The sequence below is a fragment of the Myotis nattereri genome (assembly GCF_964212035.1).
Source record: "Myotis nattereri genome assembly, chromosome: 9".
Lineage (NCBI taxonomy): Eukaryota > Metazoa > Chordata > Mammalia > Chiroptera > Vespertilionidae > Myotis > Myotis nattereri.
In genome coordinates, this window is record NC_138084.1 from 82525079 (window position 1) to 82548894 (window position 23816).

Consider the following 23816-nt stretch of genomic DNA (forward strand, 5'->3'; position numbering starts at 1 on the left):
TCATGGGGCCTCGCTGGAGCCAATCCCGTTGCCTTTGTTGACGTAGAATGGCCGGTGGTGAGACTGCGGGAACAAGAGTAGTTAGGGGTGTGCATGGCGGGGACCCCAATAGCCAGACCCATCCCACCCTAACCCCGGGAAGCAGCAGTGGTCTGAACCCCAACAATCCTCTGAGCTGCGGCCTCGATCTATGCTGCGATCAGGATCGGGCGCCCATGTCAGTTTCCAGGTTCAAATCCTAATTAGAGTTTATTTCCCTCCATTGGTTGGTGAGCTTGAACCTCAGCCCCTCGTCCAATTCCCTCCATGGCCCAGGGCCTCCCAGCCATTGCAGCTCTCGCTCTGCAGGGCTCTCTACTCAGCAGAGCCACAGGCGCTGCTCACACAGGGACTTGTAGGATTGCCGCCGCCCATTACCTGGGCTACTGCTCTCACGCCCACCCTCCAGGGGAACAAACTGAGGCACTGCGAGGCTGAGCGCTTTGCCCGGTCACAGCTGGTAAGTGGAACCGGGACACCACCCACCGTCCCCACCCATTTCTCCAAACCACTCCCGGGTCTCGAGGGCTTTGCCTGGATCTCCTGACAGAGGCGGTAGAGAGAGACCTGCACCCGCCCCAGGCCAGCAGGGACCACGGCCAGTCTCAGCCCCTCCTCTTCCATCCTGGCTCCTCCTCAGCACTCAGGAAGCACCTCTCAGGACAGAGCCAGTGACCCTCTCCGGCCAGGTCTGTGTGTGACATAATCAGCGCTCCCCTCGCTTCCTAGGCCCTGGCAAGCACTGGGACCCTGACCCTGACCCTGGCCGAGGAGACACCAGGCGCCCCCAGCCCTGTCCTTGGCCTTGCCAGCTTAGACCCTGTATTTCCTCGGACTCCTTGCTGCGCCTGGTCCCCAGCAGGCCTGGGGCCTGGGGAATGCGGGGCTGAGGCCTCAGCTCATGCCTCAGGGACCCCATCTATAAGCAAGGGAAGGGACGGAGGCCAGGGAGGGAATGACAGGCAAGGCACACAGCCACTGAGCCGCAGCGTCTGGACCAGGTCTCTGGACCCCCAGGTGCCCATTGGACCCCAAGCCTTCAATACAGCAAAGGGAATGGCCTGGCCATGGCTGCGCCGTTCAGGGAGGCGGGTCAGTAAGGCGGGCCGCGGTCAGTGAACAGCGCTGTCTCTGTAGCCCCGAGCGGGGATGGTGGAGACACACAGCCCAGGCACCGGCAGGGTGTGCTCCCCCCGCACCCCCGTTCCCTCTCTGGGTCGCAGTCACAGCCTGTGAGGGTTGGAAGAGCTATGACATCATCCCAGCCGTCTGACTCATGTCACAGATGGGGAGACTAAGGCACCGAGGAAGAATGGCTCCCATGAGGTCACATGGCAAGGTGGTGAGAGGCCTGGGGCCAGCTGCCAGGCTGCCCAGCCCCCTCCCTGGGTGTAGAATCACCCGCCTCTTCTCCCAGCTCTGGGCGCGGCTGCAGGCACCAAGGCCCAGCCCAGCCCGGCATCTGGAGGTGCCATGAGCCCCCTCCACTGAGATGTGGCTCTGGGACATGGGGGACGGGGAGGGGGGACGGGGGCTTCGACTTCCCCTCACTTGCTTTGGGCACCTACTGCGGCCGTGGCCTGGGCCCGGCTCTACGTCACATGCACCGTCACTCAGCTCCAATGGCCAGGAAGTTCAAGGGCCTCCCAGCTAACCAGCCTCTTCCCTCCTGTGGCCCAGGTCCGCCCGCCCCTGCTCTGACCTCCCTGTGCAAAGGCAGCAGAAGCAGCTGTCCTCAGCAGGTGCGCCCACCTCCCAGGGCAGCGGGCTGACCCCTGCAGGGCTGGCCTGGCCTCCATGGGAGAAGCCTGTGGAGACGTGCACAGCGTTTGAAGGTCTGATCGCTGAGGTCTGTGCAGGGCCCGGCATGTCTGCTACCGAAACCTAAACACATCTGTTCCTAAGTTTGCAGACGCTGCCTCAGCTCTCCCACTGCCTTGCCAGGATGCCCGTCCCAGGCTGAGCATGTCACTCCCAGAGCTGGCAGCAAAGCCGCCATTCAGCAAGCACAGGTGCCCAGCAGCCATCTGCCAAATACCAGCCACGGCCGCCCGTTTTACAGATGGGAAAATGGAGTCTCAGCAAGGCCATGCTGACTCCGCCCCCGCCGGTGAGCCCGGGTCCTACTGCCCTTTGCTGCGTGAAGGTCCTCGGCCACTGCTGCCTCCCCGCCCACGGCCTGGAGATGCCACCGTCCCCCCACAGGCCCCGGGCAAGTGACGAGCTGTCACTGGGGAGCCCCATTTAGCGCCCCATCTGGCCATGCCTGGCCCGGACGCTCTCCGCAGGGCTCCTCACTCACCAGCAAAGTCTGTTTGCCAGATTTCCAAGTCTGGGGCTGGACCTTGGGGCTCTGGCTCCGCATGAGGGAGGGGTAGCCTGGGAAGACAGGGGCTGTGGTCAGAGGAGGCCCTGCACGCCGGGAGCCCCCAGGGCACGGACCCATCTCCAGAGAGACCGCCAAGCCCCACCCAGCCCGCTACCAAGGAGGCCGCCTGAGGAGGTGTGCACCCCGGGGTCCCGCTGGGGAAACCTGGGAGGCTGGCCACAGGGGGGGGCCCCAAGGCAGACAGAAAGAGAAGGAGCAGGCGAGGTGGGCTGGGCCAGGCAGCAGGGGAGTGTCCCCCCAGTCCAGGTCAGGGTCACCCCACTCTGTGGGAATTTTCTCCCCCTCCCCCACCCCCTCCACCCCCGTCCTGAAGCCTCCCCGCCCCCAGAGCCCAGGAAAGCCTCTTCATAGCACAGCCTGCCAGGCCCCTCAGGAGGCCCCCAGCCCGTGCTGCCCGGAGACGGATGTGCCCTCACTGCTCGGCCCACTGGGCTCCGTGCTGGGCCTCACTGAGCCGCCCTATCTCTGTGCGCCCGGCAGGAGCAGAGCCAGGGAAAGACAGGCTGAGGCCTGGAAGCGAAGGGACTCAGGAAGTCAGCAGGCCCTGCCTGGCTGGGGGCTCGGCAGGTGAGCCTCATCCCGGGCACCAAAGCGTTGTGGGTTCGATTCCTCGTTGGGGCACATACCTAGGTTGCAGGTTCTACCGCTGGTCAGGGCATGTGTGGGAGGCAACTGATTAAGGTTTCTCTCACATTGGTGTTTCTCTTTCTTGCTCTCTCTCCCCTTCTTTCTAAAAATCAATAAACATAACTTTGCGTGATGTTTATAGTGTGGGATTCATGAGGCCAAACAATTAAAAAAGAAAGAAAGCCTGGCCCGTGTGGCTCGGGGGTTGAGCAGTGACCTGTGAACCAGGAGGTCACAGTTCAATTCCCGGTCAGGGCACAGGCCCGGGCTGCGGGCTCGATCCCCACTGTGGGGTGTGCAGGAGGCGGCCGATCATTGATGTTTCTCTCTCTCCTTCTCCCTTCCTCTCTAAAATCAATTAAAAAAACCACAAAACATTAAAAATTTTAAAAAAAAGAAATCACGTCTGTCCCTGGCGAAGGCCACCGAGGGCTCGAGGGCCTGTTCGAAGGGACGAAAGCTGGTCGGGCCCAGAAGCCGCCGGCAGCACCGGCAGGATGCTGGCCGGCTGCCCTTCCTTGGCGGGCACCGGGCAAGGGCAGAGACGAAGCAGAGACCCTAGGCTCCGCCTGCACCTGGGGCGGGACAGCCTTGCAAAGAGAGGGTCCTGCTGACCCTGAGCGGAGCCGTTACCAGGAAGAAAAGCCCGCACCAGCCGGAGAGGGGCCGGGCGCAGGAGGCATAGGGCAGCAGGGGGACAGCGGGCACCCACGCTCTCCCGTGTGGGAGGGAGGGGCGGCACGGACAGGTACCGGGACTAATTTTAAACAGCTCATTGGTGTCCGCCGGCTTGGGGAACTCTGAGGTGGCCTGTCCCAAGGTGGGGAAGTGGTAGGGGGGCCGCCCGGGGCCTGCTGGGAGAGAGAGACATTAGCAGCGGGCGTTTCAGGGGCCGCCTTCCACAGCCCAAGCTCTCCGCCTCCTGAGCTGCTGCGCCAGCTGCGGGCGGGCTGGTCCTGGGCGGGGTCTCCTTGCTCTCACGCAGCCCTGCCTCCCTCCAGGGCCTTCCCAGGGGCTGGTGAGCGGATCTGTGGAGGTGACGCAGGTGTCCCAGGTTTCCTGGAGGACACAGTGCATGGGAGGGGGCTCCCCTGAGGTCAGGCCGACCGGAGGCTCTGCGGGCAGGTGAGGAGACACTGGGGAGCAGGACACCCCACCTGACACCTGCCGGGCAGCCTGTGACTGGGCCTGACCGCAGAGCAGGGAGGGACCCGTTAGAAGCCAGACAGGCCTCAGGGACCCCAGTTCCCCAGCTCCTGCCGGCGGGGACCCTTCACCTGGCTGATCGCTCCTGGAACAGGGGGCTGGGGGATGAAGCTGCCTTCAGAGGCTGCTGCCTGGATGTCTGCCCACCCTGCGATCCTCCCCTCCCCCCCCCCGCCCCCCAGAGCCCCGCCCCCCCATCCGCCCAGAGCCCCCACCCCCACCCCCCCATCCGCCATCCTGTCTTCCAGGCCAGGCATCCTCGGTGCGGACACGGGCGGGCTCCCTGCACCAGGGCTCACCAAGCCTGAACATCGCCAGAGACGCAAGGGCCTGGGCCCACTGTGAGGGGTTTGGCGCGAGCCTCCCCTCAAAGCGACCTGCCTCCAGGGGCCGGAGGGCTGACTGTGCAGCCGTGTGGAGCCCAGGGAGCGAATCAGAAGTGGAGGCCCTGGAGGTCCTCTGCCCGCTTTCCCCAAAGCAGCTCGCGGGCTTTGGCTCTGCGGAACGACCAGTGCCAGGTGCCGCCTGGCCACAGGACTCAGCTCGCCCAGCGGGGGTCACGGGTGAGCATAGGGAAGGCAGCGCTCTGCAGTAGGGAGACGTGGGGCTCAGCCCCCACACACGTGGGATGGGGGGAGGAGGGGTGTGGAGGGTGTGGCCTGGCCCCATCGCCTGGACCGCGTGCCCACAGGGGACAGTGCGATTAAACAGTCCCCAGAACGCTGCCTGGCCAGCTGCCTGGCTGTGGGGAGGGAGAGGGGCTCAGGCCCTGGGAGGCGAGAGCCTGGCGGGCGAGGAGCAGGGTGGGTGCAGGGCTGCCGGTGGCAGGGGAGGCGGGAGCAGGACGCAGCTCACCTTTCAGAGAGAAGGAGGAGCTGCCTTGGACCCCCGGCAGGGGCAGGTCCTCAGGGCCCTGCACGGTGGAGGAGTACTCCCAGACTCGCGACGTGTAGTTACCTGGGCGGCAAAGGGAAGGGTCAGGCCACAGCGGTCGGCCCGGGGCCAGAGCCAGGACGAGGCCATTCCTGTGCCTGTCCAGTCCTCGCCGTGTCTCAAGCCAGGAGGACGCTGGGCCCACTCACCTCCTGCCAGTCAAAGCTGTCCTTCTGAACTGGGAAGTGCTGCGCCCTGCTGTCCCCGCAGGCCCCCGGCTGTCCGGCTTTCCGGTGAAGGTGCAAAGCCCACACTACACGGCCTGCCGCTCTCCCGGCTGCTGCCCACCTCTCACCACCGCCTCCACCTCCTGGCTCCCCCTCGCGCCCTCTCCATCGCTCATCACTCCACCGCTGCACACGTTCCTCATACACTGCAGGCTCCCTCTTGCCCTAGCTTTTTGCACAGACCAGGCCTGGGGTACTCCCCATGCACCCCACTCTCAGCAAATCCATGTGTTGGCCTTCAGTGTCAGCTTCCATGTCACCTCCCCAGTCTGTGTGAGCTCAGCCACGCCCCCCTCACCACCCGCCTGCTGGTGTCAGCTGTCTGTCTCCCCACTGGGCTCCGAGGGCAGCATGGCACCCGTGCCCGGCACAGAGCCTGGTCCCCGAAGGGGCTCCTTGGATGGCTGACAGATGAAATGAACAAATAAATGCAAACACGGCTAAACTTCAGAGACAGAGCAGCTGCTACACCTCCCGGCACTGCGCACCAGGTGGGCAGCTGACACGTGTCCATCTGCAAGCATGTCCCTGCAGCCCGAAGAGAAGGAGGCAGCGGGGGACATGCAGGACAGTGGGGGTTCTCAGCCCCTCTGGAAAAGGCCCCCTCCTCTGGCTCCTCCCATCCAGCACGCAGGGTCCCAGTCCTGAGATTTCCCACTGTTGCCTGAAGGGGGGTCTGGGGCTCAGCAGTCAGAGGGGCTGGCTGTCCACCTGCTGTAGGTGAGCCCCGCCCACAGGGTGCCCAGGAAGTCTGCAGTCTGGCCCTCAGCCAGCATGTCCGCCCCAGGCTCTCAGGCCCATAGGCCTGGCCCGTCATTCCCTCACTCATCTGTTCTCTCTCTCTCTCTCTCTCTCTCTCTCTCTCTCTCTCTCCCCACCCCCGCCCTGAGTCCCTTCGGGCCGAGGTGGCAGCCGTGACAGACAGACCGAGCTTGGCCTCACAGTCTGCTGTGTGCGTGATGGTGCAATGGGGGCCAGTCCTGGACGTGAGGCCTGGGCGCCGCCCCGTCCAGGGGGCCCTGCCTCCAGATCTCCAGGACTCGTTTTTTCTGAAGAGGCCCCGACTGGCCTCGGCAGCCTGGCTCTGTGCCAGGGGCTGGGAGCTGGCTCAGTCTCCCCCACGCCCTCTGCATGGGGCTGGGCAGCACCAGGGGCCCCAGGAGGCACCAGGCCTCCCAGCTGGGCCCCTCCAAGCCCACTGCCCGCCCTCGGCGTGAGGTCCACCGCAGCACCTGGGCAGAGGCTTGGCACCTGGCTGTCCCCGGGAGGCCAGGGCTCCGTTCCATCTCGTCTCTCCTGGGCCGAAGGGCATGCCACCCTCCCCTCTCATGGGAGGGTACCTCCCTGACGTCTGGGCGGGCCCACTCCTCCCCGTGCCACCCTGCCACTTACAGCAACAGGAGTTTGGCTTCACACAGATTCGCAAGGTCCCTGTGCCCCAATCCGCGCTGAGGGGCGTCCCCACACCCATACAGGCCCCAGTTCCCCTGCTTGTCCCCAAGCAGAAGGCCCCGGACTCAGGGTTCCCAGGGAGGCCCCTGCTCCCTGCAGCCTGAGTCACAGTGTCTCACACAGGCACACTCACCCTTTACCCTCAGCAGGACCCTCTGGTCCACCTCTGAGCTCACAACCCCTCCCCAATCCTTCTTCACCTTGGATTGGGAAGCCCAGCACACTGCCCACCTCGCCCTGAGCCCCGCCCACCTTGGCCTTAGTCCCGCCCCTGGCTCTGAGCCCCGCCCACCTTCCCCTTAGTCCCGCCCCTGGCTCTGAGCCCCGCCCACCTTCCCCTTAGTCCCGCGCCTACCTTTGGTGCCATAGAGATTACTGAAGTTCTTCTGGTTGATGTCCTTGGGGAGGCGGCTGGGGGACACGGGCTGGTACGACGTCCTGGCGCCCCCTGGGAAGCAAAGGGGAAGAGCTGTCATCGCAGAAGGTGGGGCGGCTTACTCAGGGCGGCACCTCTGACCTGAAGGGCCCCCAGCGCCTGTCCCTGGGCCCAGATGCCACTACGACAGCTCATTGGGGGCTGGAATAAAGTGATATGTCATTTACCCCCGAGCCCCAAGTCGGGGCACTTTCCTAACCACGCCAAGAGCACCAGGTGTGGCTGGCCAGCCCTGGACACAGGGATGCATCTGGCCACCTGCTCGAGACCGAGGGTCACCAGGGGCTGGAGAGGCCAACATGCCACCCGGGCCAGTCCCCTGAGGCTGCAACCCCCGAGGCTGGGACACCGGGCTCCTGTGAGGACGGGTGGCCACGGGGACTGTGAGGTGCTGGACGGAGGCCCCGGGCCAGGAGAGGCTGAGGAGCGGGTGCCCATGGACATGGCCAGGTCTTCCCCGGGAGAGGGTCCTCTGCCCCCCACCCCGATGTGGCCTCTGGCATCCGTCTGGAGAGGGTGGCGGACTGGGATACACACACCCCTGCCTGGCCGGGGGGCTCGGTGGCTGAGTCGGCCTACGAACCAGGAGGTCAGGGTTCAATTCCCAGGCAGGGCGCAGGCCCGGGCTGTGGGCTCGATCCCCAGGGTGGGGCATGCAGGAGGCAGCCGATCATGATTCTCTCTCATCATGGATGTTTCTCTCTCTCCCTTCCTCTCTGAAATCAATAAAATATATTTTTTTAAAAAAGAAAGCATGCTCAGGTCCTTCTGTGGGCCCTCCCTCTGCAGAGCCCGCCTGTCCGGTTCCAGCCCCTGCCCAGCCCCTGCCCAGTCCCTGCCCAGCCCCTGCCCAGCCCCTGCTGGTCCTCCCTCCGACCCTCCCACCTGCAGTGCTCGCACCTCTCTCCAGGGCCCTCGGCCTTCACGCCAGGCCCTCTGCCCTGAGCCCACTGCCTCTGCCGGGCCCTGGAGACCGCCCCTCCTGTGAGCCTGACTGACCAGCCCACTGCCCGGAGCCCCCAGACTCCAGCGGGCAGCCCTCCGGGGGCCACGCCTCCTGAGTCTCTGACCCTCCTTGGCCCAGAAGGCACATCTCCTCCTGTTCCAGGGCAGGCGGGGCTGGGCACGGGGTCAGGGGTTGGGGGGCACCTGCTTCTCCCCGGCAGATGCCCAGCCCCATGCACAGGGCCAAGAGGATCCCTCCCGGCTCCTCTCTTCTCAGACAGGGACAGAAGGGTGGTGACAGTCAGGCTGTCAGGGGACACGGTGGGGTGCTCTGCCCTCCCTCCCCATCACTGCCCTCCTCCTCGCAGCCTGCGGGGAGCTGCCCTCCCCACCGTTGTCCACAGAATGAGGGGGCAGAGCAGGGGCAACTCGGGGCTCAATGCCCAGAGGCCTGGGGAGTGAGGAGAGAGGCCAGGTGGGGAGCTGGCATCTCACAGAGTTGTGCCCAAAGGGCAGCACCGGGGTTGGGGTTCGGGGGGTAGGACTCGCTGTCCACACCAGGACTGTGGGGGTGGGGTCAGGTGCGGCTGCCTCGCCAGGCCTCCACCTGAAGTCCAGGTGCTGTTTTCTCATTGGGTGGGTGGCTACTCTGAACTGAGCTCATCCCTCCCACCCCTGCACCCCACCCAGGGTGTGTCCCAGCGGGTGAGTCAGTGCAGGGCTGAGGCCTCCTCCACGCATCCTTTCTGCCTCTCCCCACATGTATTCTCCCCCAACATGTGCCTGCACACCCCTCCCCCACACATGCCTGCACCCCTCCCCCTGAGGCTGGCGGGCCACACCCACCTTACGTAATGGGCATTGTTGTGGTGCCAAAGAATGTGACAGGCTCCCACAGGGCAAGACAGGCAGGCACTGGTCTGCACCCCACCCAGCGGCACCGCCTCTCAGGGCCTGGGTAGGGCTGGGCCCACAGAGGGAGGGAGAGCAACCCTGTCTCCATGCCCTGAGGAGCGGATGATGCAAACTGCAAACACCGGGCAGAATCCCACACAGCGAGGCCTGGCAGGGGGAGGGGAGACCAGCAGCCAGGAACCTGCTGGAGGAGTGAGAGGAAGGGTGGGGGCTGGCGGTGAGGGAAGGTGGGGACCCCTGGGTCCTGAGGAGGGAAGCCCCTGAGGAACAGGGTGCCAGGTCATAGGTCATCCGAACAGGAGGCACATGCTGAGATGGTCCCAGGCAAACAGGAAGTGCCCTCGCCCACCCAGGGAGCCTGTGAGTCCTTCCAGGAAGCAGCGGGTGCCTTACCCTTGGGCGTGAGGTACATGGAATACCGCTTCATGGTGTCGGGCGCGCTCCAGTCGCTGGCGTAGCTGCTGGTGTAGTTGCTCATGTAGCGATGGTCAACCCCTGGAAGGAAGGAGCAAGGTCGGTCAGCAGAGGGGCTGTGGGGAGCAGCTGCCCAGGGGCACCCCGGCCTCACTGAGGCCGTGCCCTGCCACCGCTGTCCCCGGGGAGGTGGGGCTCCCCAGCATCAGAGAAGGTAACACCTGCCGCACCCTCTCTGCTGGGGGCAGGGGCCTCGGTGCACAGACCTGCATCTGCCAGGTGCTGCCAACTCCCTTCCCCATCCGACAGGCACCGAGGCCCTGGGCCCCCGCCCCCCCCCCTGCACCCCCACAGGTGGTGGGTGAGGACCTGGGCTCAGGACGTCACTTGCCCCATATGGCTGGGCCAGTGAGGACAGAGAGGGTGAGCCCAGCCCCCCCCCCCCCCCCTGCTGCCGCTCGCTCACGGGCTCGCTGGCTGCTGGCTGCTGCCTGGGGCGGGCTGATGCCCTGGCTGGTCCCCGGCTGGGCCTGAGCTGTGTGCAGAGCGAGCTCTCGGAATGGGCACGACACCTCACCGCCCGCCCCTCCCTCCTCAAACCCAAGCCAGTGTGTGGCTCCTGCTTGCCTCCCAGCCCCCTCCTTCCCACTCCCTCTTCTCACTCCTTCCCTCTCCCGCGGCCTCCATCCTGGGCAGAGGGAAGAGTGGCTCGTCCCTCATTCTGCACCTGTCACCGGTGCCCAGCAGCCCTGGCACGCAGGCGGCATCCATGACAACCCCTGGGTGTGGCTCAGCCCTTCCCCAAGCCCAGGATGAAGATGGCTGGTGCCCGCAGCCCGCAGGCCTCTGACGGCAGAATGAGACCCTGGCCTGTGGGCGGCCGGCCTCAAGCAGGAGGACGGTCACTAGGGTCTCCCCGCCTCCCACAGCCGAACACGTTCCCAGCAACACTGTGGCCGCAACAAGCACCAACACGGAGGCCAGGGCCCCGGGCACAGGTGCAGGCTGCTGACGTCAGAGGCTCCGTCGCTGCTCCCGGGAGCCGCCCCTCCACACCCGCAGGGGGCACAGGCCACACCTGCACAGAGGCCGTGGCCGACACAACCGTGACCTAGTAATGGCCAGTGGGTGGGTGGCAGGCCACTGGGTCCATCAGGCCAACTTCACCTCCCCAAAGTGGGCACCCAGGGCTGTGGCCACCACACGCTCCCGCCCTCCGCGTGGCGCCGGCAGCCCTTCTCGGAGGAGATGAGGGGGGAGTGGGTCAGAGCGGAGAGCTGACTGCCTGCTGAGCGGGCGCCTGTGAGAAGAGCCTCGGCCCTGGCCTGGGAGACGCACACAGCTGCCCGGAGCTCCGATGCTGGGGGTGGCGAGCGGGCGGAGGCCCTCAGTCTCCCGCCATCACCACTGGTCATCGCCATCATCACTAGCAGGAGGGTTTCGGGACCGAGTGCCACCAAAGCCAAGTGCTCGTCTCGCTGCCATGGCTCACCAGTCCTCAGAGGGACACCGTGGGATGCCACCACCCAGCCACGCAGGGCCCCGCGGGCCTGGCCCCTCTGCACCCCCCACACCGCACACGCTGCGCCTGGCGCCTCCTCCGGCGCCTGGGGCCAGAGGCCGTTCGTCAGGCAGTGTCCCCAGGCCGGGCCGGGCCCAGGACCAGACGGGGCTCTGGGGAAAGTGCCCAGGCATCGGGCCCTAAAGCGACGGGGCTGGGATGGGGGTGCGGGAAGCAGGGGTGGGAGGGGGGAAGGGGGGCTCGGCAGGGTAGTTCTCAGGGTCGGGGCTTTCTGGACGGTTATTCAGTGGCCTCTGTGGGTGGAGCATGATTCAGAAGAGACGCTGCCGTCAGGAGAGCTGTGAGTCACCAGGGCATGCTGTGTCCCGCTGGCCCCCAGGCCCAGCCCAGCCTCTGAGCGCGGAGGACTCGGCACAGGTGATGGGCAGGCTCTCTCTCCAGCCCAGGTGCGGCTCTAGGCCCACCTCCTGAGGTCTGCAGAGCCCTACAAGCGTCAGCACAGCCCGCCCGCGTGGCTCAGGGGTTGAGCGTCGACTTACGAACCAGGCGGTCACGGTTCGATCCCAGTCAGGGCTCATGCCCGGGTCGTGGATCCGGTCCCCAGTGGGGGCCGTGCAGGAGGCAGCCAACCCGTGACTCCTTCTCATCATTGATGTTTCTCTCTCCCTCTCCCTTCCTCTCTGCATCAATAAAATAGTTTTTAAAAAAGAAGGGCAGCACCCACCCAGCTGCTGGAGGGGGCTGCAGCAGAGGCAGCGCCCGGCCTGAGGGCGGCCACAGGGAGACATGCGGGAGCCGAGGCCCCTTGCAGAGGCTGCCCACCTTTGGCAGCAAGTTCAATGGGGACTGCACTCCCGGCATCTAGTACCAATACCGCAGGTGCAGTGGTGGCTGGGGGCAACGAGGGCCATCGGTGGGTGCCAGCCGCACAGGCAGCCAGGACTGACTGGGAGGAAAGTGCCCACGGCCGCGGGTCGCCCTCGAGGGACCCACCGTTCTCCGCGTGGCTCCTCTCGATGAAGCTGCGGCTCAGGTCGGCCTTGCACATCTTCTCCACGTGGCGCATGCACACGTTCAGCAGGTCGTCCCTGCAGTTGCCCAGCGCCTGCCCCAGGCCCTCCCCCTCCAGCAGCACACGGTAGCTGGGCAGGGGCGGGGGCAGGGAGTAATTGCTCATCAAAGCGCCAAATTCCTGCAAGGAGGGAAAGCAGCCCTTAGGGGGGGAGGAGGGAAGAGTCTTGGAAGTGGGGGGAGCCCTCTCAGGGGCTGTCACAGTGAAGCTGGCAGGTTCCACACCGGAGCAAGAAGAGCCCGGGTTAGACCCAGCGCTGCTATTAAACAGCCCATTTCTCTTCCGGGAAATGGAAGAGTTTGGCCCTGGCCGGTGTGGCTCAGTGGATAGAGAGTCGGCCTGTGGACTGAAGGGTCCTGGGTTTGATTCTGGTCAGGGCACAATTCCCAGTGGGGGGAGTGCAGGAGGCAGCTGATCAATGATTCTCTCTCATCATTGATGTTTCTGTCTCTCTCTCCCTTCTTCTCTGAAATCAATAAAAATATATTTTATAATAAAAATTTTTAAAGAAAGATCCAGGACAACAATTGTGCAACACTTCTCTGCCACAATTCCACAGCCCAAGCAGGCATCACTAATCCATCACCGAGCTCCTTCCTGCTGGGCAGGGGCACTGCTCAAGGGTGCCAGGCGGCACTGGGTGCCATCCTTGGATTCGGCAGTGAAAGGGCTTGGGTGGGAGAATTAAGGGGAGAGGTGGGCTGGAGCGTGGATGGATGAGTGACGGATGCATGGGAAGGTGGATGGATGACCTGTGAGGCCTAGAAGGCGGGGGAGAGGCGAGGGCAGATGGGGGCTCCTGGCACCTGCAGGAAGAGCACCGAGTCGCTGATGCTGTGCAGCTGCTCCCGGGTCTGCTTGTCCTCCTGCAGCACCTGGGCCCGCTGGTCCAGGGCGTCCACGATCACCTTCACCTGGCCCACGGCATCCTGCTCCCGCTGCTCCAGCGCGGCCCGCACCTCCTCCTTCTGCTTCTCCAGGTCCCGCACCAGCTCCCGGAAGCTCTGCTCCAAGATGGCCTTCTCGTTGGTGGTGAAGCTCTGGGGGCGGAGCGAGGGTGCCAAGGGAGGAGGCATCAGTCACTGACACCTCCCTGGGCCTTTAGGTTCCAGCACAGAGTCCGGTCGCTCCCACCCAAGAGCCTGGTTGGCCCAGAAGCTCCCTGGAGGCCTCATGGAGAAAGGCCAGTTCTGACGGAGGTGGCCAGTGTTTACAGCCGCTGTTCCTGATCCACCAGTGGCCCCACCGCCGCCATCGCTCCTCCCCGCCCCGGTGGGCAACGCTGCGGGCCCCAGAGTGCCCGTGAGTCAGGCTGCGCTCCCTGGAACCTCAACCGGGACCCAGCACCACCAGAAAGTGAACTGATGGATGTGTATGTGGCAGGGCCATGGGTCGGATGTGGTCTGCAATGACTCAGACCATGGCACACGGGCATCTAACCTCCCCGGCACAGTGAACGGGGAGTGGCAAGCCTTTGGCAGCTGGTGGCCTGAGCAGACAATGGGACATTGGAAGGTGGGTGGTTCTAGAGCCTGTCTGTCCGCAATGATGTCACATGAGTGTCAGGTGATGGGTAAGACCCCACTTGTACCCCTGGCCCCAACTGAGAAGAGGAATTGGCGAGAACGCCAAAGGGAGTGGGGAAATCGGGAAAAACCCAGTGTGGGGAGTCCGTGTAGGGCTGAGGCCGCCTCCGCCGGGGAAGGGACAGGCAGCGGCGCCGGGCGGCTCACCTTGATGCGGTCCTTCTCCTTCTGCCACTTGTCTGCTTCGTCCTCGAGCTCGATGACCTTGAGCTGCAGCTGCTCCTTCTGCAGGGACAGCTCAGTCTGCAGGGAGGGCCGGGTGGGAGGAGACGTCAGGGGGCGGTGGGAGAAGTGGGGAGCGGGCCCGCCCGGGGAGCAAACTCAACAGGCTCACTCCTCACCCATCCAGTCCTTCGTTCAGCAAACCCACACCCAGACCTGGCCAAGGATCCAGAAACACGCTCCAAACACCCGGTCTGTGGGGTCGAGCATCCCAGCCCTGTCTTTACAGGGCTAAGCTTCTGCAAGGCCCTCCAGCCAAGGTGAGCAGGAGGGAGGCCCAGGTATGGAGTCCCCACTCCTGCCAGTGGGCCTGGGGCCATTGGAAGAGGGAGGAGAGCTATGGGGAGATGGGGACCCAGCCCCGTCCAGGGAGTCCAGGGCACAGCAGGCGGCACATTCTCAGGGCCTGACATGGGCCTGCACTGCGAGCCGGAGCCAGACCCGCTGCTGGCGGCAGGCACAGCTGTGACCCTGCTCACGGACAAGGGGGTGCCGTCTGCCTGTGGACAAGATAGAAACTTGATTCTGGGCAGGAAGAGGCTCGTGTGTGAGGCAGTGATGGGCGGGTGGAGGGAACAGGAGAGGTTCCAGGGGCCCCTGACCAGGGGGAGATCAAGGCTGTTGAGATCGGGGGTGCGCTGGGAAGAGGATGTATCGGGAATGTGCTGGGACATGAGCTCTCCTACCCATACGTCCCTTCCCTTTGGGAAAAAAGATCTCACTTTGAAAAGCAGCTACAACCAAGACAGAAGGGGAGGCTTGGAGCAAGGCCGGCCCCATTCAGCTGAGCCAACAGGCTTCCCAGGGTGCTCTCCAAGCCCCTCCCGCTCGGGGGTAGGTGGCTGGTCCCCACCCGGCAGGCAGGCAGAAGGAACAGGCACCTGAAAGCTTGGGGTCCACCCGGTCCCCCCTCCCTGGGCGTTACATGCAGAGCCACCCCTTCCGCAGCCATCTCTCTGAGGAGCATGAAGTCGCCACAAACGGCAGGGAATGTCTCTATCGGCTGGAGTCTGAACAGCCGCGACCTCCACACGTCCCACCTGGACGCTCCCCTCGTCGGGCGGTGCTGCCGGGAACCACTGCAGACACCGGCCAGGGCCGAGGTGGGGAGCGCTCCCGGGTGGTCTGGAAAGGGTGCCCGAGGGCTGGGCTTTTCAGCTGCGACTCTAGTTCCTCTCAGAATGCACCTGCCCGGCCAGCGATGCGCTGGAGACCCCGGGGCAGGGACACGCTCACCAGGGCTGGCGTGGTTGCGGGAGGAGGCAAGGAAGGGGAGGGGAGTGCGGGGTTTGGCTGGGGTCTGGAGAAAAGCTGCGGAGAAGCCACTGCCACAGACACAGAGGCAGGAAGACGGAGCGCAGGGAGCGGCCTCACTCAGGCCCGGCAGCGGGCCCAGGCCGAGCCCCGTGCACAGCAGGCTCAGCCCTCATGCTCTCAGGGGTGGAGCTCGCCGAGCCCTGGCCTGGAGGCCCCATGGAGTCTGGGCCTGGTGGGCAGACCGAGCTGGGAGGAAGGGACCATGAGGTTGGACGGGCCAGTCCCAGGCGGCTTCCCACCCCTGGAGAATTCCTGTCTGTCCCAGGCCGGAGGGGCAGGGAAGGCCTGCCCCAGGGCGCTGAGCGTTGTTGCTGGCTCAGGAATGGAGGAGCTGGCCTTGAGTTTCTCCCCCTCCACCCCCACACAGGCCTGACGGACAGGAGAGCAGAGAATAAAAGTGTGAGCAGCGTGCACTCAGCCTGGGGCCTGGGCATCCCGGAGGGGCCCGCCCGTTGCACGGGACCGGCATCGGAAGACTTAAATCCAGGCCCTGTCACCTGCAGGCAGGGCCCTCGCAGCTCCCCTGTGCACACGCCCCACCTTTCATGGAGGCGGGAAGAGGGCTGCCTCCAGGGGCTGTGGGGTCCCGGGATCAGGAAAGGGAAGCTCTCGGCAGGGGCCAGGGCGCCTTCCATGGACAGTGAGCCAGGCAGGCCAGCGGGCACCGGGAGCGAGGGCCGTGGGCAGCATGGTCAGGTGACATCGCGGTGAGCCAGCCTGTGTGGGCGGACCGGCTCCAGGTGCGCGTGGACACTGCCTGGACACAGAGCGAAGTGCACAGACAGGCCGGGAGGCCACCACTGTAGAGCAGTGGTCGCCAGCCTTTCGGACCTCACAGGCCATCAGCAGCCCACAGGCCACCGGCTGGCGACCGCTCTTTAGATTAAAGATGCAAAATAGATCGTGGAGGCTTGGAGGATACGGAGACACCAGAATGGAGGTGGGAAAGGGGTGAGTGGGAGGCAATTTGACCAGAGAAGGCAGAGGCCCGAGGAGCCCAGTGTCTGGAGGGAGCAGTGGTCCGGGGCCTCGGGGGCAAGGGGGAGGAGGCTGTGTCGAGGCCTGCAGGTGAGGCAAGGACAGTGTGGACTCACTGGCCAAGAGCAGGAAGGAGGCACTGACCGCAGAGGAAGGAGGGTCCGACGAGGCTAAGAAAACGTGTAAACAAGCCTAGGCCCCGGCCGGCGTGGCTCAGGGGTGGCGCGTCGACCTGTGAACCAGGAGGTCAGGGTTTGATTCCCGGTCAGGGCACATGCCTGGACTGCAGGCCCGACCCCCAGCGCGGGGTGTGCAGGAGGCAGCCGATCCATGATTGCCTCTCATCATTGATGTGTCTCTCTCTCCCTCTCCCTTCCTCTCTGAAATCAATAACAAACTATTAAAAAAAAAAAAAAAAAGCCTAGGCCAAGGGCAGAGGGAGCCCGCCTCGGGGAGCCCATCCTGTCATTGAGGGAGAGCGGGACTGTGGGGCTCGCTGAGGTGCAGAGGGGTGTCGGCCAGCCCTGGGGAGGGGGTGGCTGGCCTTGAACCGTGAAAGGGTAGAGGCAGAAGTGGGGACGTGCTGTCCGCCGCCGTGGGCGGGAGCATCAGCTGGTGCAGAGGCCATCTCATCTCTCTGGGACACTAGGAAGCTGTACATCAAGCATGTCAAACTCGCAGCCCGTGGGCCGCATGCAGCCCACCCTGAATGCTTTTGCGGCCCAGCCAATATAATGGTATGAATAAAAATGTCACGACTTAAGTTTTGCAATATCCTGTTATACATAATAATTATTTTTTTCTTTTTTAAAATATGGAACGCTTCACAATTTGCGTGTCATCCTTGCGTAGGGCCATGCTAATCTTCTCTGTATTGTTTCCATTTTAGCATATGTGCTGCTGAAGTGAGCACCACACATAACTATTAATAACTAACTACAACGTTCGCTAATGACCGATGACTACAATTGTGCTGCATCCATTTCCCTTACGCGCCTTACGCGCAGGCGCACCATTTCTCCCCACTGACACCAGCAGCGAGTATTTTAGCAGCCGATGGCCACGTCATTAGCCTTGGACTGACTTGTTTGGTGTGCACAACAGGAAATATTTCGCTTTCGGAGAACAAGAAAAATAGGTTTATTTGTGTTACGCTTATTAATCTGTGCAGTTATTCAGTGTCTGGTAAGTGAATGTTCAAATTACTTGTTATAAAATGTTCTGCTATTTTATGTTAATGACTCATTTGTTTCAGCCCTTTGTATTCAGCATGTCTCTATCGAAATAAACTGCGTTTCTTTGAAAATTGAAGCTTTTGTTTGTTTGCGGCCACACACCTTGTTTATTGGGCCCGTGTCAGCCTTTGAGTCTGACGTGCTCGCTGTACCCTGTACACGGCTCCCGCAGCACGTCCTGGGGGCCAGGCCCCTGAGCACAGCGGCGCTCGGGAGGGAGCCTGGACCGGAGGCAGTGCTGCGAGAATGGCCCCTTCTCCGCTCTGGGGTGAAGGGCTTGGGGGGAGACCCTGGAGGTGTGCTCAGCCTCTGTGCGCCCCTTGTCAACACCCCTGCTCTGGGCCCTGGGCTCCCGGCAGCACGAGGGGAGAAGGGGCACAATTGTATCTCTGGGCACCCTTACGTGCCGGCACGTCTCCTCTCACCGGCAAGCCCCCGCGAAGAAAGGGGTGTTAAGGGTGCAGACACCGTGTTTAGAAACTGCAGGTGAGAAATAAAGTCATTGACGCTTCCGAGCTGTTTCCACATGGACACGGGACCTATTAGCAGCCTGCTAGGTAACAGTGGCTGAGTTCTTTGGGGTTTGATCATTCAAGGTGCTGTTTTCTTAGATTATTGTCTTCTAAGTGTTTGGAAGTTATTTGTTCAAGTACTTAATGTAGTTTGGCTCAAGTGCCTTTACTCTCTAAATGCACGTTGTAGCATTATTGGGCGAAATGGCCCTGGTTACCTGAGGAGTCAGCACGACTTGGTGAAGACTTAAAGGACACACGTTGTGAATGTCTTAGAAGGAGGAATGGTCACTGAAATATCAAGGACTTGAATAATTGTATTTCCTGAAAAATGTATGTTTATGAATTTTCTAACTTAAAAAAAATAAACAAAGATGCAGAAACCCAGGCCTGGAAAGCCGGCCGAGCTCGCCGGAGGCCTCAAGCTGGAAAGGGGTGAGGCCAGAGGAGCACTCGGCTCCGTCCTGCGGCCCCCCGGCCTCTGGGCTGTCCCCGTGCCCGGACTCCCCTCCCCTTCTCGCCGCGCCTCAGCGCGCAGGCTGTCCTGCCTCACAGGGGGCAGTTGGTGAGTCTGCCCCTTCCTCTTGGCACCCGCCCCCACCCTCCTTATGGCCCTGGAGGCCCCAGCTCTCTCTCCTTCTCTCCCTTGGAAGGTGATTAAAGTCATGTCTGATGGGGCCTCAGCTCCCGTGTTCCCTCCCTCCTGACTTCCTCCTGCTCCCCATTTCATCCCTTCGCCTGCACAGGCCTGTCCCTAAACGCCTCCTTTGTTCCCGCTCCCACCTCGTCTGGGTGCCTCTTGCTCTGATGGCTGGGCCTGGCCGTGTAGGGCCACCCAGCCTCGGGGAGCAGAGGTTTCCTGGAGAATGGAGAGCGGCTCAGCATGTGCCCCGCCTGGGGAAGCCTCCAGCTGCCCACACACCTGGACATGCACCTGGACACTCCCACTGCCCTTGGGGAAGGGGTGACTGGAGATCAGGCCCCTGCCGCCCTCAGCCACACGGGCCACGGGCTGAGGCATGTGCCAAAGGAGCCATTAATGGCCAAATTCGCACTCCCCGACAGTGTGATTATCCGGATGACAATCTGAAATGCTCAGTTCCCCATTTCCACTCATGCCAACAGCCCACGGCCAGTCTGCCTGGCGGGGGCTCCCCTTCCTCTGCTCCCTCAGGTGTTAGGACAGGGAGGGTCAAGACGGAGGGAGCACCACCAGGCCAGGCCACGGCCGTGGCCCTCGGGGAGGTCACCCCACTCTCCAGGCCTCCCTTTCCTCCTGGTAGCATTGACCTAGAGCTGGGATTCCCAACCCGGCAGCACATCAGCAAAGACCCCAGACTCTGAGCCCTGACCAGGGCCTCCTGGGGGACACCGGGGCATCTGTGTCCTAACAATTCATCAGGCCATCTGGTCAGAGGTCGGCTGTTGGAAGCCACTGGACTCAGGGAGTCCAAGGAGGGCCTGCAAGTGGGGGAAATGGGACAGCCCGGGCTGCGCCCCACTAATGGATGAGCCAGCGCTGCCTCTCCCGGCTGTGATTAACTTCAGGGAAGTCTCTAACATCTTGAAATCTGTCTTTCCCTTCCTTCCTTCCTTCCTTCCTTCCTTCCTTCCTTCCTTCCTTCCTTCCTCTCTCTCTCTCTCTCTCTCTCTCTCTCTCTCTCTCTCTTTCTTTCTTCCTCACCCAAGAATATTTTTCCCATTGATTTTTAGAGAGAGTGAAAGGGAGGGAGGGAAGGAGGGAGGGAGAAAGAGAAACATTGATGTGAGAGAGACACATGGATTGGTTGCCTCCTGCACGCGCCCTGACTGGGCCTGGAATCAAACCCACCACCGTTTGATGTGTGGGCTGCTGCTCTACCCCTCTCCCCCAACTGCCCCTCCCCCCCCCCCCCCCCCCCAAGCAACACCGGCCATGGCGAGCCTATGTCTTCATCTATAAAGTCAGTGCCGGAGCCCCACTGGGTGACCTGTTGCCGGAAGTAACCATGGAATGCCAGGGCCAGTTCCTGGCACACAGGTGTGCTCCCTGAAGCCTGGTGTGCCTCTTGCCCATTTGCCTGTCACTCTCCCTGCCGTCCTGGGCCGAGCCTCTTATTTTGCTGCTTCCTCCTCAGCACCCACAGAGGTCACCCCACCTCCTTTCCGACCCGCTGGTCCCAGAGCAGAAGGCCCCCCAGACCTCCGGGAAGTGCTTCTGCCCCTCAGCCAGCAGCTCAGCCTCCGTGGGGAGCCGGGGGCTGAGGGGGGCAGGGCTCTGAGTGAGAGGAGCACTCCTGGGAGCAGGCGGCCTTGCCAGGAGGAGCTGCCCTGGCTCAGCAGCAGGAAGGCCTGTGCTGGCGGGGGGGGGGGGGGGGCGTGAGGCCCGGGGTGCATGTGTTCCTGTCACCTCGTCAGCCCATCCAGCCCGGGGAGCCCCGGAGCCGAGGTGGTGGACACCTGGGGGACCCCAGGGCATTCAGAGTGACATGGACACCGTTCCGACCCCCGGTGCCCCAGAAGGGCCGTCGTGTTGCCACCGAGTGCCCTGCCCCCGCGCTGCCTCCGCTCGGATCCTGGGCAGATGGACACCACAGCCCATGTCACCTGCAGCGAAACGTGCCTGCGATGACCTCACCCGGGCTGTCACCCTAGCCTGCCTGACAGGTCTGGACAGAGCTCCCTGTGCAGAGTGTGGGCCGGTGTTTGGGTCTGAAGGGGGTGCGTCAGAAAGGTGCCGGTTGATGTGCGTGTTCATTCTGACCCATTAACCCACGCACTCCGCTTGGTGCCACGGCTGATGCTCCCGCAGAGCCAGGCCCAGGCAGGCTGTCTGCTCCCTCCGCCCCGGGCTGGTCTACGCTGTTGGCACCACACACCCACACACGCACACACACACACACACACGCACGCACACACCCACACACGCACACACACACTCACTCACACACACAGGCGCACACACTGCATGAAGCTCCCACCATCACAGTCACATCTGTGGGTCAGACCCTCTCCCCGGAGAGCACCTCCCCCGAGTCCTGCCCTTCAAGGCTGTTCTCGCTGCTCCCCGTGCTGGACAAGACGGTGGGGAGACGGTCCCTCAGGCCCGCAGCTGGACGGGTCCCTCCTCCTGGGCCTGTCGCCACCGCAGGGGAAGCGGGAGGACGAGCCTGCAATCCGTGCACCTGGCCTCCGTCCACTGTGACTGGTGCACCGGCAGCTGCTGTCGGGCGGATGCTCCCAGAGGAGCTGCTGTGCGCTCTGCCCCCCGCCTGTGCCTGAGCCTCCGAGACCACGGCGGCCGCTGGGAGGGCACAGCGGCCCCGGGGCCAGAAGGCGAGTTGAGCTGGTGCCTCCGGGGAGAGCGGCCAGGCCCCCTGTCTTCGGGGCACCTGCTTTCCTAGACAGTGACACCCTGCTCCAGACGAAGCTTGGGCCCAGCGTGTGCGTAGGAGCCAGAGCGGGTTCTCTGCTGGTAACAGACGGGGGAGCCCCCAGGCCGGCTCTTGGCTTCATCTCCCCTCCTCGTCCCTGTTCAAGGCCCCCGGGTTCCACGAGGGCCACGTGGAAAATAATCCAGCCCAGCCCCCCGAGCACGAAGGTCGGAGTCAAACCCAGGAGCAGGGCCGGGCCGGGTCCTGGAGCCCAGGCAGAGGCCCTGCGTGTCCTGGCTGCCGTGGGTGCTGACGACGGCCCCTCATTCTGGGTGATTTCCCATCAGCTCCTGGAGGGGGGCTCTGTGGCCCCCCACACCTCGGCCTCCCAGTAGGAAGGTGGGAGCCAGGCTGGGGTGGGAAAGTGGGGGGGACTGGGAGCACCTCCTTCCTGGGCCAAATGAGGCTCCGGAGGCATCTGGGAATTTCTCATCTCCACATGCCCCTCCCTGCCCAGGGGAGAGCCACCCACAGCTCCTGGTCAGGAGGGCTGGGCATGGCGTCCGCGGGCCACCTGTGGGGAAGGAGCCTCGGCCGAAGCTGAGCCCTTAACGCACGACCTTCTCCCACTTTCCCAGCCTACGCGCCCCTGCTGCTCCCCACAGCAGCACAGGCAGGGCCGCATGCACGGACTCCACGCAACACACGTACCCGCCACACATACAAACACATGCAAAATCCATGAATGAACATAAACACCCACACGCCTAGAAACACACACACATACGTATATACCCAACCCACACACAAATGCCGACCTTACTAAGAGTGTCCGCCCACAGGCCTAGGCAGGTTCTGCACACGCAAAGCACACGGGGCCGGCTGAGAGAAGGTAAAGGCGGCCAGAGCGGGCGGGGGGGGGGGGGGGGGCGGGGGAGGAAGGCAGCTGGCTGGTGGGGGTGGTCAGATAGAGTGGGAAGTCACTGTCCTCTAAATGCAAACTCTGAAGCCAGAGATGAAGGACGTTTAAAGGTCAAATTCCCTCTTCACCCAGGACCCTTTCCCGGGGAGCCCTGCTCAACGGGAATGGAAGACTCCCCCTTAAATAAAAAAGGAGAAGTGGCCCGGCCAGGCACAGAGCAGGACTGCGTGCCGTCTCCGTCTGGCGTGGGTTGGCCCTGAGCCCTTGGCCAGGCCCGACCTTTCCTGAGCCTCTACCTGCTCCTCCAGGGAAAGGCCTGTCTCCTGAGGCTGGGGGCTGCTTCCGACCCTCAGCCTGGGGTGTGCGGGGCAGGAGAGAGCCAGGGACCGAGGAGGCGGCAGCCCCAAAGCTGAGGGACCCCGTGGAGGAGAGCAGGCGGCAGACGCCCTCGGTGAGGGAGGGCGGCTTGGCGGGCAGGGGGGGGGGACGGGGGGGGGGGTTACCTCCTTCTCGGCCTTGGCCTCCTCCACGGTCACAGTGCTGTGGTTCTTGTGCTCCTGGAACATGCACAGGTAGCAGATGCAGGTCTGGTCCGTCTGGCAGAAGAGCTCCATGGTCTTGCCGTGCAGCGGGCACTTGCGGGCCTCGAAGTCGCCGATGGGCTCCAGCAGCGGGTGGTCGCGGAAGGCGGCGCCCTCCAGGTGCGGCTTGAGGTGCAGCTCGCAGAAGGAGGCCTGGCACACCAGGCAGGACTTGACCGCCTTCTGCTTGTTGCCGATGCAGGAGTCGCACAGGACCTCCTCGGCGCCCGGCTTGGCGCGCGGCAGGCTGCCCGGGTCCGCCCGGGGGAAGCTGTGCCTCCTGGCGTCCCCGGGCTCCCCGATGGCCAGGGCGGGCTTGCGGGGCTCCGAGAAGATGGACTTGCGCAGCTCCCCCTTCTCGGCGAAGGTGACCGGTGGCTTCCTGGCGGCCCCCAGCTGCAGCCCCGCGTAGGGGGACCGCTTGCCGTCCCCGGAGTCCATGCTGAAGTAGTTGGGGCCCTTGTCGTCCACCGACTCCACGAACTGGACGATGGGCCGCCGCCACTCGCCCCCCAGGAACAGGGTGCTCTTCCCCTCCCCTGGCTTCGGGGTGCTGCCCGGGCTCTTGCCCTCAGCCGCCTCCCCGCTGTGCCCGTTGGTGGTCTTGGCGTCCTTACTGTCCGCCGTGGCCCCGTTCTCAGGGCTGCCCACGGGGCCTGGCGGGCTGCGGGCTGCCCTGGCCTCCGGGCTGGCCCCGTTGCTCCGGGCGGGGTCGGCGGCGTCCATGGCAGGCGCTTGGCGGGTCTGTCTCAGGGTCAGGGGCTGCGGTGGTGGCCTCTCGGGTGGCGTCTGCCAGGCAGTGGGACAGGCGGCGGTGGAGACCGGAGACACACCTTGAGGGGAGGGAGGAGGAGGCGGAGGGACAGGCTGGGACGAGCCAGCACAGGGCTGCCTCCAGGCAGAGCAGCTCCTTATCCAGGCCACACCCTGCAC

General features: G+C 63.9%; 1 protein-coding gene and 1 long non-coding RNA gene across 2 annotated transcripts in view; both read right to left on the reverse strand.

Moving 5' to 3' along the window:
- TRIM29 (tripartite motif containing 29) lies at positions 1-23609 on the reverse strand (the record flags this gene model as incomplete). Its single annotated transcript, XM_081098081.1, has 9 exons — positions 1-63; positions 2342-2418; positions 5117-5218; positions 7229-7321; positions 9563-9664; positions 12099-12297; positions 12984-13217; positions 13911-14006; positions 22806-23609. The coding sequence occupies 9 exons, from the start codon at positions 23607-23609 to the stop codon at positions 1-3; spliced, it is 1770 nt and encodes a 589-aa protein (XP_080954207.1).
- LOC308524290 overlaps positions 1-23816 on the reverse strand; it is a 721936-nt gene that overhangs the window by 458729 nt on the left and 239391 nt on the right. The gene's annotated exons all lie outside the window — the stretch shown is intronic.